A 13,420-nucleotide genomic window follows, 5' to 3' on the forward strand; every position below is an offset into this window, starting at 1 on the left:
TGGGCGCCGCCGTCAACCTGGAGCCCACCGTCAAGCTGGAGCCCGAGGAGGAGCCCAGGACCCCCGCTCCTCCCTCCACCCTGTCCCCTGCCCCGGCTCCCGCTCTTGCTCCTCCAGCGGGAGCTAGGGGCGGGATGCGCAGGGCCACCCAGTCCGTGAGGATCGTCACTGGGCAGCCCCTCGTGGCCCAGCGCAACACGGCGGGCTGCTTTCGCCGGGCCTGGCGCAGAGTGTCGGGGTTACAGGACGCCTGGCCCAGACGCTCTAGCAGCCTCCTGTGCCTGCCGGCTTTCTCCTCTGAGCCCGGGCCCGCGGGACCCCTGGCCCGCCGTCCACCTCGCGGTGGCGGCGGCCCCAGCGGAGGGGGTCCCCCACCGGCTGCCGGCCCCCCGCCTCCCGGCTGCTGCTGCTGCTGTTGCCACCGCTTACAACTTGGAGGTGGCAGCGGCGGTGGCGGAGGAGGCGGCGGCCGCGGGGCGCTGCAGTGGGACGCGCGCGGCTGCCAGCCTGCGGGACAGGTCCCCCGCACCAACGCCTTGCTGGCAGCCATGAAGAGGCAGAACGTGAGGACTCTGTCCCTCATCGCCTGCACCTTCACGTACCTGCTGGTGGGCGCCGCCGTGTTCGACGCCCTGGAGTCCGACCATGAGATGCGCGAGGAGGAGAAGCTCAAGGCGGAGGAGATCCGGATCAGGGGCAAGTACAACATCAGCAGCGATGACTACCGGCAGCTCGAGCTGGTGATCCTGCAGTCGGAGCCGCACCGCGCCGGCGTGCAGTGGAAATTCGCTGGCTCCTTCTACTTTGCCATCACGGTCATCACTACCATAGGTAAGCGCTGGGTGCGCCTCCGCTGGGCGCCCGGCTCCCGGAAGAGTCCCGGGAAATCACTGAAAGCGCGACGCAGGGCTGGGTGCGGGGTGTTTGGGGTACCCGTAGCCTCGTGTGGGGGCTCTCCTGCAGCGCCCCCTGGTCTCTGGGGTGCCCACTCCTCTCTTATGCCTCTGAGCGCATTCCTTGGGAACCCCACCCGTTGCTCTCCACAGCGCCCGTGTCTGGGCCAGGCGTGTGAGCCTGGAGAGAGTGTGTTGGAGCCCCGAGGGCGGAGGCGCCACTTTTTCGAAGAGTGGAACGCTAAGAATAATCCCATCGCAGTCACCCACCCACCCACCGCCCCAACGCGGGCTGCGCTGTGCGGGATTCCAAGACTTACACTCACTACCTCTTGGGGAGTTGGAGAGGGCTGGCACACTAGGACTTAGGCAGCTGGAGTCTGTTCCTGAGGGTGGGAGGCACTGACCCTAGCTAGCCTCTCATCTCCCTTTTGCCTTCCCTGAGACCAGATTTCACCCCCTTTTTCTTTGAGCTTGGCCATGTCAGGCTCCCGGGAGAAGAGTGCTCTCTAGCACTCCAGGTGGGGACCAGGCAGGTGAACTGCTCTTGGATGGAGGTGGGTGGCCCACCCCCTAGATTGTGACTGTGGGTAAGGCAAGTCTGGATATTGCCCGGAAATGAGACATTCAGCCCCACCCCACCCCATGAGGGTCCAGCTGGTGCACTTGGAGTTGTCTATAAAACCCAGGCCTGGGATGCGTCCCAGCAGGGTGTCTGGTGTGTCCTTAGGGTATCACCCCCACTGAGGCTGGGTGTTGAGAGACTTTCAAACATGCCACTTTGAGACCTGTGGGCATTTGAGCATACCCCTTCATCCCTGTGGGCAGCAGGCCGTGTTGCGTTTCTGTGGGTCACACTTGTCCCAGCATGGCATGCTGCGTCTTTAGGGTATTAGGTGTCTCTTGTACCTGCCAGGGCCAGAACGCTGTCCCTCCAGTCCTTTCGGCCCCTGAGTGCTGGGCGGAGGTCTCCTTCTTCCTGCCCTCTCTAGCCCCCATGCCTTACTTCCCTCCCTGAGCTCCCCTCTAATTTCCCTTGATATTTTTCTTGGTCTGCAAAGCTCTACATGCTGGGGAGTTGGGGGTGGGGGGTGGATTTCTCTGTGCCATATGCAACAGGAAGCACCAGCACAGGACGGCCTGTCTTTCCTTCTTGGTTGAGAAGACTTTTTAGAGTGTCATCTTGTTTTCAATGTTTAATTCATTGGTGCAGGTTTTAATGTTCGGAAAGGAAGTTGCCCTTCTGTCGGCTCCGTGATCAGCTTTGCCCCTGCTGGCCCCAAGCCCTCTGCTAGCACCAAACAGGGAAGAGTCCTTCCTCCTTGTTGTGTTTCTAGTGTTGGGGGGGGGGCAGCTGGTCATTGCCGTCATTTCTGTCTGTAAACTGTGGAGGTGGCATGCAGATGTGCAAGTCATTGATTTTGGGGGCCTATGTGTTGGAGAGCAGGAGAGCAAGAAACATGCCCGTGGAGCTGGCCTTGCAAGGGAGGGAGGAAGCCCAGGTTTCTAAAGGTGCTTTCTGTGATCTAGACCCAGACAGGTGACGTGGCGACCGTGCTGGCTCCCAGTCGTAAAACAGCACATAAAAGGTTTGGCTGCTTCCAGGAGGTGAGCAACAGCATTGAGGAAAGAGATGGAGTTAAAAAAAACAAAACAGAAAGGTTCTAATTAAAAACAAACTGTTGTGACTAACGAAGTTCTTATCAAGGTATGTTTTGCATTATTGATCTTGACGGGTGATTCTGGACATGTGCTCCTAATGGTGAACCTCTGAAGAGAACACGGGAAACATGGACATGGAGGCGGCCATCTCATCTAGGGGTGGTGGGCTCACCTCAGTGCAGGGCCAGGGGCTCCTGAGGAACATGTGACCTTCTCCCTCCCTTACTGGGGTTTCAGCTGGTTTTCTGAAAAGCAGGGTTGGAGAACACACACACACACACACACTTGCACACTCTCACACTTTTTCTTTTATAAAGACACACTCATATACTGTCTCATACACACAGTTTCTCATGCACACTCACACACACAAACACACACACATTTTCTTTTCTTTTTTTAATTGTTTTTCATTTTTTATACACACATTTTCTTACACAGACACTCATACGCCGTCTCATACACACAGTTTCTCATGCACACTCACACATGCAAACACACACATTTTCTTACACAGACACACTCATATGCTGTCTCACACCCACACATTATTTCTCATGCAGTCACACACACTCTTATACACACACCCATAGTCTCACCTCCTCACACACACATATACACTCTCTTTCTCACACATGTGCCCTAACACAACTGCCCATTAGTGGACAGATATTGTATGTGGAGCCCACAGACTGGGAATCTGAATCCTGCCATAGTCCTGGGACATCATTTCCTGACTCCCAGCCTCAGTTTGCCCACCTGTCAAAAGGCCATCACACAGTCAGCGCTGGGTGGCAGCCTCTGGGGGCCAGCAGGGTCCCACATGCCCAGGGCTGCCAGGCGCAGTGCAGCACTTAGTAGGTGTGCAGTCCAAGTTCCTGGACAGTGGCTGATCCAGCCTCGTGCTCTTTGGCCTAAGAAGCTTTTAGCAGAAGAGCTCACATTTACAGGAAATAAAGCACCTTTTCAGTTAATTCTGCTTGTTTTCTTCTCCTTTTTTTCTTAATATAAATGCAAATTAAGGTGCTCTTAGGCCTAGAACAAAAGCCACCCTTGAGCCCGCCCTCCAAGGAGTAGTCTCTACTGGACAGTGATGTGAATGAATCGGGTTAATCTTCATGGGCGTTCTTATTTTTAATCTAACCTTGAGCGATTTCTCAAGTGTGCGTCAACTTTGCGTCCGAGCCTCCCGAGGAGGCTGCGGTGGGAGCTCTGGGTGCTGGCGTCTTCTAATGAACGCATCTTCTCAGATACAGTTATTAGCTCACTCTGTGAAATGGATTTAAAAAACACATATAATTGCCACTTCGTGTTGAATCTGTGGCCGCGCCTGGGTGAAAGGCTTTGGAGGGAAATTGCACTGAATCCCGCCCCAGATCTCCAGGGAGCCCTGGGCATAGCAGCCTGCTGTCGTGATCACCAGGGGACAGCACCAGTCCAGCCAGCTCCGCAAAGGGCAGATGCAATTACATCACCACCCGGTTCTGGTTTCCATGCCTCCCCATTGCTGTGTCTGTGTCGGTGCCACTTGTGGCTCTTCTGAAAGGATTTTATTGTTTAGTTCTAAACTTGTGAGGCTTCAGACCTCTGCATGGGAGACCTTTATCTGTACCTTGCCTGACCTGTCTGATTAGCAGGGCAGTTTGAGTGTCTCCGTCCCAAGACCTGTCAATGGGAGGGTGGGGGTCAGGAGAGCCGGGAGGGTCTGGGCGGGGTGTGGGTGCTTTCTCTGAATTTGCTCTGCGTGGGGCTGAGGTCTTGGTGCTTGTGTAAGGGATTCTGGGCGCCATCTTGTCACCTTCTCATAATAAGCATTTTCAGCCAAAATTGCATCCCACATTTGGGCTCTCCCATGATATGACAGATGTGGAACCCCCCTGCCATTTCTTTCTTCACTCTCATCTTGGGGATCTAGATTGTTACCACCTCTAGAATCATTACAGAAGAAGAGACCAGATCTCCTCTGCAGAGCTGGGGAGGACAATTCAAACACTGGTCTCCGTCGGGGAAGGAGGGTGAGACATGGGGTCTTCCTTTTTTAGCTACAGTTTGGAGGAGGGGGCACTATTTCCCCTGTCTCTCTGGGTCCATCTGAAACTGGGATGGTCATTATGGGAATTGAGGTGACTGGTTCAGGACCGGGGTCCAGCCCAGGGTGGGGCACTCAGAGAAAAAGCACAGGGTTTCTGCAGCTGCTCCAACACAGTACGTCGGAACCTCCTTCTCTAGTCACCAGCAGAGCCACACACAGACTTCCTGAAATGGATGGCATTTCCCATTTTGGGGTGTAGTTTCTGAAACATGTTAGCACTTGCCAAGCCCCACCCTGCCTCACCAGTGCCACCAGCATCAACGGCTCTGGGTGACAGACTAGATTGCAGAAGGTCTGGCCCTGACAGGCAGAGCCGGGAACCCAAGTGGTTGCATGCAGTGTGGGGTCAGCTAAGCCCAGTGACTGCCTCGAGCTGCCCCGGGCCACCGGGCTCGGGGTGCACCCAATCCCCCAACTGCCACTTATCGCCTAGTGCTCCAGGCACCTGGCCCTCTTTCCCCATCTGGATCTCACTCCGGCTTCACTTTCCTGTCCCACTGTGTGTCACTGCTCCTCGGGGTCTGCCACTCGTCCCCCATCTGACCCCGCAGCCACAGTTCTCTACCCACCACCCACCACTGTCCCTCCACACACCTGCCATTCGTCTCCTAGCCCTCACTGGTCCGGTCCTCTCCTCCCTATTCTTCTCCTTACACCCCACGTTCCATCGTGTCACTCTGTCCTCGGGCCTGTCACTCACTCCCCAACCACCATTTGGTCATGCAGTTCTCCACTCACTCCACCGGCTCCGTGCCATCGTATCTGTCCATGGAAGTCCACTCTCGCCCTTTTCTCACTCACCTGTGTCACCTGTGTTTCTGGGCCATGGCCGTCACTCCCTCCTTACCCCTTGTGCCACCCTGTGCTCCACACACCTGCCCTTCACGCCATCCGTCACCATTGCATCACTTGGCTGTCCCCGTCCTACCGGTCATCGCCCCATTTGCCACCGGCGCTTTCTGTACCCCCCACGACACGTGTGCCCCCATCTGCCACAGTGCCACTGTGTCCCCTGCCTCACTCATGCAATCCTCCCTCCTCGTGTCCTTGGCTGTCACTCACTCACCGCTCCTTCCCCTCTGCCACTGTCTTATCTCCATTTCCTGTCACTCATTCCCCACCTGTCATGGGATCACTCAGTCCTCCCTACACCTGTCTTTCGTCCCTGGCCTAGTGTCACTCAGTTCCTCACGCACCTGCCACTCCCCCACTTTTGCTATTGCGTCACCCATTTCCCCAGGAACCCACCATTCATGTCCCCTTGGTCCTCGTGCGCTTCTCCTTTGTGCCTCACCTGCCATTTCTTACCAAGTCCTTCCTGAACCCACGCTTCCTTCCACCATCTGCCATGGCGCCCCTCACCCCGAGCACCTCCTGCACTCCCCTTGCGTTGTTCCGTGCTCCCTGCTCCTGCCCAGGTGCCGGTGGACCCTTCACACCAGGCATCCTTCCTCTCCGCCATCGACTCCCTCTGCCCTGCACACCTGTCATTCACATAGGCATCTGCCACGGTGACACCCAGTTCTCCATGAACTTGGCGGTCTCCATCTACCATGGCGTCACTCCTTCTCCCACCCACCCCGGTGTCACTCACTTCTCCCCAGCCACCATTCTATACTCATTTTTCCACTCACTTGTCCCTCATCCCCCTCCCTGCCATTGGGTCCCTCGGTCCTCCGTGCACCATTGCAGGGCTCAGCCCTGGGTTCCCTGCCCCTCCGTCCACGTGCCCCTGTGTGGTCCCTCCTGTTGCTCACCCCTCCCTCCGTCCTCCACTCACCTCTACTCATTTCTTATTCCCCCGCCTCCCTCCCTCCCTGCGCATGGCTGCGGTGCCCTGTGAGGGTGCAGAGCCCAAGCACGCAGGTCGCAGCAGGTCTCAGCGCCTTGGGGCTGAGTGTGGGGTCCTCACATTGCTCCAGCCCGTCTCCTTCTGGTCCAATCATCAGTCAAATCCAGTCATTTTTGATTTTTGAAAACTTGTATTTAATATTCACACAGAAGAGCAACATTTCACAAGTGTACACCTCAAGAGACCCTTGTAAGCAGCCACGCTCACGTCACCAACACGCGCACACAGCCACAGCTCCAGCGCTGCAGACTCAGCTGCTGCTCGAATGCCTGCCGCTCCGGGAGCTCAGGACCTCACCTGAGCCGTGTGCTGCAGGTGCTGCTCGGAGCTCTGAGCTGCCCCGTGGAAGGGGGGCCTGTGGGGGGCCTCCTCAGGTGCTGCCAGTCTCCTCCTGGGGCAGAGCCAGCTGCTGTTACGGAGACTCTGGAACATGGGGTCCGGGTCCAGGAGAGCAGAAGGGTCTTGGCAGCTGTTGGGTAGGTCTGCTCACGTGGGATGAGCCGAGATGGCAGGCTGTGTCCCCAGAGGCGCTGCCCCTTTGAGGCAGGGGCAGCTCCGTGCCTGCTGTATGCAGCAGCCCTCCTGCAGGACCAGGGAAATACACACCTGGCCTCACCAGTTAGGAAGAGCCCTGGGAGTTAGAAGGCAAACACCCGGTGGGCTGGGCTGGTCAAGGAGGGCGTGGCCACTCCTAGAGTGTCACTGGGCACGGCAGCTCTGGGACGTAAAAATGCAGGGCAGGGTCTCTTCCTCTCCTGCTGGAACGTCCTCTCCACCACAGGTATCAAAGAAGGGGGCTCCGGTGGCCTGTCCTCGGGGGATTGTCCCGGGGTTCTCTTCCTGCCTCTTCCTACCCTGGGGACCTCTGCCTGTAGAAAGTTCTCCTTTCGAAGCCAAGCACACCCACCTGCAGCCTGTGGCTCTCTGGAGGAAGGCGGGGCACTGAACAGGGTTGGGTGCTGTGGACTGAGACAGGGAGGCAGATGGGAGTCCCAGTGTGGCGGGGTGAGGAGCAGTGGGAGGTGAGGCTCAGCCTGTCGGTCACTGGGCCTGCATGTCCACCAGGTGAGGGTTGGCTGGCCTCACCCTCACCATGCCCCTGCCTGAGCAATGGCAGAGCCTGGCCAGGAACGGCTGCTGGAAGGAGGAGCTGGCCTAGTGGAATGGACCTCCCTGAATGGGCCTTGTCCTCTTCAGTCCTGGTAGGTGCCTGGGGCAGAGGTGGGGGCATATGAGCAAGGTGGGTGGGGAGGGGTGGTGGGTGGGAGACACGGTGACGGTGTGGCTGGGGGTGCTGGAAGGGTCTGGAGGGCAGAGGCAAGTCCCCCCTGTACCTTGGCCAGCTGAGGGGCACCTTCCCATTGGCTGGGTGGGCCACGATGCCACCTGTTTCCCCAGCAAAGCCTCAGAGATTTCTATGCCTGGTCTGTGAATCTGAACAGAGGACCAAGGTGGCAGGAAGGTCCCCGGGTCCCACTGGCCATCTCACGCACCGAAGCCGAGCTTCCTCGTGTGTGAAATGGGGACACAGAGCCCAGCCCCTATATTGTGTGACGCTGGGGAAGAGTGAGAGGCCTCCTGGCCCAGGCCCAGTGTGGGGTGGCCTGAGGCCACCGAGGCCGAGAACTGTCCCTTGAGGAGGAGAGAGCACCCTCCACCTGAGAAAGGAGCCCACCATGGCATGGTGGGCTGCAGGGCTTGGGGGCCACGGGGTCCAACCAAGGAGGTACATTTTTCCAACTTGGTCTTTTGGGAAAATACGACTTCCTGACCCTGCCCTCCAATCCGCCCCCATGATGACCTTCACAAGCCCTTGGGCTGCCATCTGCCCCTACTCCATCTGCCCCAATGTCCCCACATTGGGCCCACCCAGCTCCACCCTTGTCCTGGTCTCCTTCTGTCCTAGCCCCTGGCCCCTGCCCTGCCCTCCTCTTCCCACCATGTCCTTTGCCCCTTGGGCCATAGCACTGGTTTGTCTGCTCCCAGGGGGTGGCAGTCTGGGTGCCTGGGTGCTTGCTGGAGCTGGGTGTGCCTCAGTTGTGGGCTGTGTCCTGGGTGGCAGGCAGGTGCAGGCTGAGGCTGCAGACTCTTGAAGGGGAAGCTGTCGTATTTCTTAGAGGTGACAGGGCAGGGACCTGTCTTTCTGGGTATGGAGCATCTCTTTCCCTAGGCTTGGAAGTGTGATCTCAGTCCCCCAGGTGACCACAGGTGCCAGGCCTGTGAGAGTCCACCAGGCACCAGGGGGGAAGACATCCCTTGTGACATGGCCTTCGGCTGTCACGGGCCCTGCCAGACAGTAGCTTTTACTTGTATTTCAATGGCTTGGGCCATGTCACATGATCCACCTCGCTGCAAAGGAGGCTGGGAATGAGATGTGAGGCTTTTCCAGGCAACCTGGGGCCTTCTGGGGAGGAGGGAGTGGAAGATGTAAGGGGGGTCACCATGGCCTCTCTGCTGTGGGCCTTGCACTCTGGGCCTCCTTTCTACTTCAGTTTATAGCAAACATCACCTCCTATCTCCAGTCTTTAGGGAGATTGATTTTAATGGCTCTAGAGCCACTGAATGAATATACTGACACCTATTTATAGCAATTTAGTGCTTTTCTTTCTTTGCTAATTATAGGCAGTGCTTCTTTGAGCATCTTGGTGTGAGTCTAGATTCTGCTCAGCCCAGCCTCTGAGGGTTTCCCACAGAGGGTGAGATTTCCCGATCAGAGGGTCAAGCACGGGGCTGTGTTCTTGTGCTATTGCTGTGGATGCTGGCTTCTCTGGAAGTGCCGGGAGTGTTTGGATGTTCAGTGTTTTGTTCACAATATTTGGCCTTTGAAAGGCAGCTGGACTAGGCCACGCAGAGCCAATGGCCGCTGCCCACCTGCAGCTGTGAATCTGTGCTGAGTCCACTGGGCTAGTCCAGGGGGTCTGTGGATGCAGCTGAGGATGCCTGAGCCCTCACCCTCCTGGACAAGCAGCAGCCTCGGGGGCAGGAGCACTGTGGACCATGGTTGGACGTGTTGGCTGTGGGTAGAGACGGGCAGTGACGGCACGGTGGTTCCTACTTGTCTGGGCCAGTGGCAGGGTGGACCTCAGAGGCAGGGAGCTCTGTGCTGCATGTCAGGAGGGCCATGGCCCCGTGGGTAGAGCTTGCCCATGGTGGTGGTGTGCCCAACATGTTCTTTCCCACGACACCCACAGCCCGGCCTGAGTGTCATTCCAGCCACTCCCCTGCCTGGGATCGTGCTCCTGGCTATGGGGAGGGCCAGCTCAGTGGTCGTCATCTGGTAGTTAAGAGCCCTGCCCTCTCAGGATGGATCACTGCCGAATCCCCAGGGCTGGGGAGCTTGACTTCACTTAGAGGCAAAGGCAGATGTGGCATTGGCTTTACAACAGAGGACAAAGGGCTCCCCTGGCTGGTGTCGGCCCTGTTGGTTGGGCGTCTCCAGAGCAAATGTAGCCTCATTCTCTAGCTTGAGAGAGCTACCATTTTTGTCATGTCCATGGGTCTCTAGGTTTTTATGGAGAGTATCTGAATTAATTTCATCCTCTCAACCCTAAAAATATTTTTATGTATCACCATTTTATAGATGAGCACATGGGAGATCAGAGAGCTTCAGAAACCAGGCCACACAGTTAACAAGCAGCAGAAAGGATTGGTACCTAAGGAGCCCGACTTTGGTTTTGTGTTTGTAACTGTCTTGTTATATACTGCTTCTCTTGACCTTCTGTATCAGTTAGCGAGGGATGTGTAACAAATCACCCCTGGACAGCCTTTTAAAACAAGAGGCTAAGTTTTTGGTGCGGTTGTTTTATTATGACTGTGTAGAATACATGAGTTCTCATATTTAAGGGATACTGAAGCCTTTGTAGACGTAATATCTGAGATTTGCTTTAAAATAATCGGAATTTCAAGGGAAGTGAGAAGGGTCTTAGATGAAATCAGAGTGACTGTGAGTTGTTAATATCTGGTGGATTGTTCATATCTGGGTGTAATCATAATTCTTTCCACTATGTATTCTTTTGAAAATTTGCATAGTAAACACTGGGGACAAATCAAGGAAAATGTAGCATAGAAGGGGAGTGTCCTGTCCTGCCCAGCCTCCCCCTCAGCCTTACTTCAGGAGGTGACAGCCAGCAGCAGGTTGCTGTGCAGAAGAGACAAAACCCTTGGTTCTCCACAGGCTCTAGCCTTCACATGTGCTTTCTTTGGTTCTTACATTGCTTGGAAACATATAAAATTAGTTGCCAACATTTAGTGATCTTAAGAACCAGCTCTGGGTTTAGTTATAGTAAGTTATTATCTTGGGTTTTGCTTTTATACTTACAAATACTTGTTTTATGTACTTTTTTTTAAAAAATAAAATCCATACTAAAGGCTATGTGTTTTCCTCTGTGTGCTGCTTTGGCTGTATCCTATAGGTCTCTTATTGGCATTTATCTGTAAATAATTTGCAAACGTATTTTTTTTTCTTTAAAAGTTATTTTAAGTGTGTATATTTTAAAATCTCTCCCTCCTTCTCTCCCTGTGTCTCCTTCTCTAATTTTGGCTTCCTCTGGGGGTGAGCTGAGTGCCTTAGGGGGCTGGCAGGACCACTGCACTGGGACAGCCTTCCCCCAGTTGCATTTCTGAGGTGGCTTTGGCTGAGCTGATGTGCAGTGAGCTGGCCACCTGCTGTCAGGGCAGATCAGTTCACTCCCCTGCTCAGAAGCCCATGATGGCTGCCCATGGCCTAAGTGTTCATGCCTTGCTTACCATGGCCCTTGAGTTCCAACCTCTTGCTTGCCACTCAGCCCCTTGCCTCATGTCACTGCTGTCCCTTACAGACTGTCACAGTCTGGGGCAGGCACCTCTAAACAGCCATGATCCCTCCTCTGTGCAGCCTTCTCTGGGGGTCAGATGACTCTCCTGTGTGTCCTCACAGCTCCAGGGCTCCTGCAAGTTTGACACCTGTCATCCTGTGTCATGCCTAACTTTTCCCAAACTGGTCTTTGTCCCCTGTCCCCAGCACCTCTGGACAGAGACCATCTACTTCGCTTCACGGTGGCTGAGACGTCCACCCACCAGTGTCTGGCACCCAGCGGGCCCTTGGAGAATGTTTGTTGAATGAACATAGGCATGTAAATGGGACAGCTTTCACGAGAGCTATATTTAGCTGTTCTAGAATATTCTTTAGGTCTTTCAGAAAAGCAAATCCTTGAAAAACAGCAGCCCACGAATCTGAACAGCAGGTGTTTGCAAGAAGTGGTGGGTGGTCGAGTTGGAAGGCGGCTCTGCTTTCCACGGGACCAGGGCTCTCCCTGCACCCCTCAGCCTCCCTGCTCAGCTCAGGGGCCTGCTGACATTGTTCTTTTCCCTCCAGGGTCGGTCCTGGGGGCCCAGCCTGGATCCCATGGTACTGTTGGAGCTTCCAGGAGGGTGCGCTGCAGGAAGGGAAGGGAGCCTTCTTTCCCCACTCGGGGCTGGGCCCCTCCAGTGTCTCCCTTTCCTGGCTTTGGGCTTGGCTGTGAGAGCCACCAGTTAGCTCAATAGCTGTGCTCCTGCACCTCCCTCTCCTCTCTGGAGTGGGGCACATCTGGAGGACCTGGGCGTCCACTGTGGGTGGCCCGGTGCCCATACCAAAATGTAAGGGTCACCCCTGCAGCATTGTCACGGCGGCTGGCCTCTGTCATTCTTGTTTCTGGAGCAGAGGGAGCAGCCATTTGGGGGGTGGGTCCCCCAGTGCTGCTGGGGTTGGGGCTCCTGCGGTTCCTTCCTCCCTCCCTCTGGGCCTGACTGGCTGCTCCCCAAACTGCACCCCCCCCCCCCCCGTGGGCTTGGCCCAGTGCCTCTGCTCTGCGAAGCTGGTGAGGGCAGGAGGGGGTTGCCCGTGGAGGTGCCGCCTGGCCGCCCGGCCCTCCAGGCTCCTGGTCCTCTGGGAGGGGTGACGCCCAGCTGCTGGGCTCCCCAGCTTCTTCCCATATTGCCCGTTCTCTGGAGAAGAAAGGGAACTGAAAACCCACGGGCCCCTCTTCCCTGGGCCTGCTGTGGATGGGGGACACCCCATGGTGGGAGCCTCCCAGGAGGCTGGGCTGGCCCTATCCCGTGTCCCCTGGAGGCGGCCCTTGGGGCTGTTGCCATGGGAATTGTGTCGGAGTCTATTTTGAGACCATCTTGTGGCTGATTTTTTGATACCGTCGGGTGTTTGCCCAAATGACTGGCCAGAGAGCAGGACTGTTTTATTCATCAATGTCCAGAACTCCGAGGACTGACATGACACCACACCTGACCTCCTGTCCAGGGTGCAGTAAAACTCGGGGGTCTTCTGGTGAAGGAGTGGCACAAAGGGGTCCCCCCTCACCTGAGCATCCCCAGGTGCCTTGACCACCCTCTTCCCCCCCAGGCTCTTGTTTCCTAGTATGCAGACGAGGAGCTGAGGCTCAGAGGGCGCCCTCCAGGACTCCCCAAGTCTTCGGGCCTGGCCCTGTCTCCCCCTGGCTGTAGGCAGTATCTCCCTTTGACTCCTGTCCAGGAAATCCTTCCCGACTACCCTAGGGGCGTGGCACTGTCTTCTCCACCTCTGGCAGGCAGAATCTTGGACAGGGAAGCCCAGGGGTGTGGGGACAGCAAGTCATTCAGGTTGGACACACCTGCTTGATCAGTCTTCAGAAGTGATCGCCCCTACCTGGGCCTCAGTTCACTCTCATGAGAAGCGGCGTATCCCACAGGGTGGACTTCCGACACGCACAGGGCCTCAGCAAGCCGCTTCCCTCCCAAGGTGGCCAGGCCTCGCCATTCTCCCACAGCTCCCCTGACCCCTTCTTCCCCCGGCCCCAGCCTAGGGCCTGGAGAATCTGCCTCGTCAGGTTGAGTGGGGGAGAGCTGGCCTGCGCCTGGGTGGTGAGAGGCTATTTTGGGAGCGAGTCGGAAGAGTGCTTTGTTTTGTTTGCT

The 13,420-nt window shown here is 56.4% G+C and overlaps 1 protein-coding gene across 1 annotated transcript in view; it reads left to right on the forward strand.

Annotated features, from left to right (window-relative positions):
• Positions 1 to 450: 450 nt before the first annotated feature.
• Positions 451 to 13,420, forward strand: part of Kcnk9 (potassium two pore domain channel subfamily K member 9) — a 31,698-nt gene continuing 18,728 nt past the window's right edge. Inside the window, exon 1 of the mRNA XM_046449123.2 lies at positions 451 to 831. Coding sequence (XP_046305079.1) covers positions 549 to 831 — 283 coding nt within the window. The 5' untranslated portion in view covers positions 451 to 548. The remainder of the gene's footprint in view (positions 832 to 13,420) is intronic.

This window comes from Marmota monax, unplaced genomic scaffold, assembly GCF_021218885.2.
Source record: "Marmota monax isolate L192 unplaced genomic scaffold, Marmota_monax_Labrador192_F-V1.1 WCK01_AAM20220418_F8-fsc00073, whole genome shotgun sequence".
Classification (NCBI taxonomy): domain Eukaryota; kingdom Metazoa; phylum Chordata; class Mammalia; order Rodentia; family Sciuridae; genus Marmota; species Marmota monax.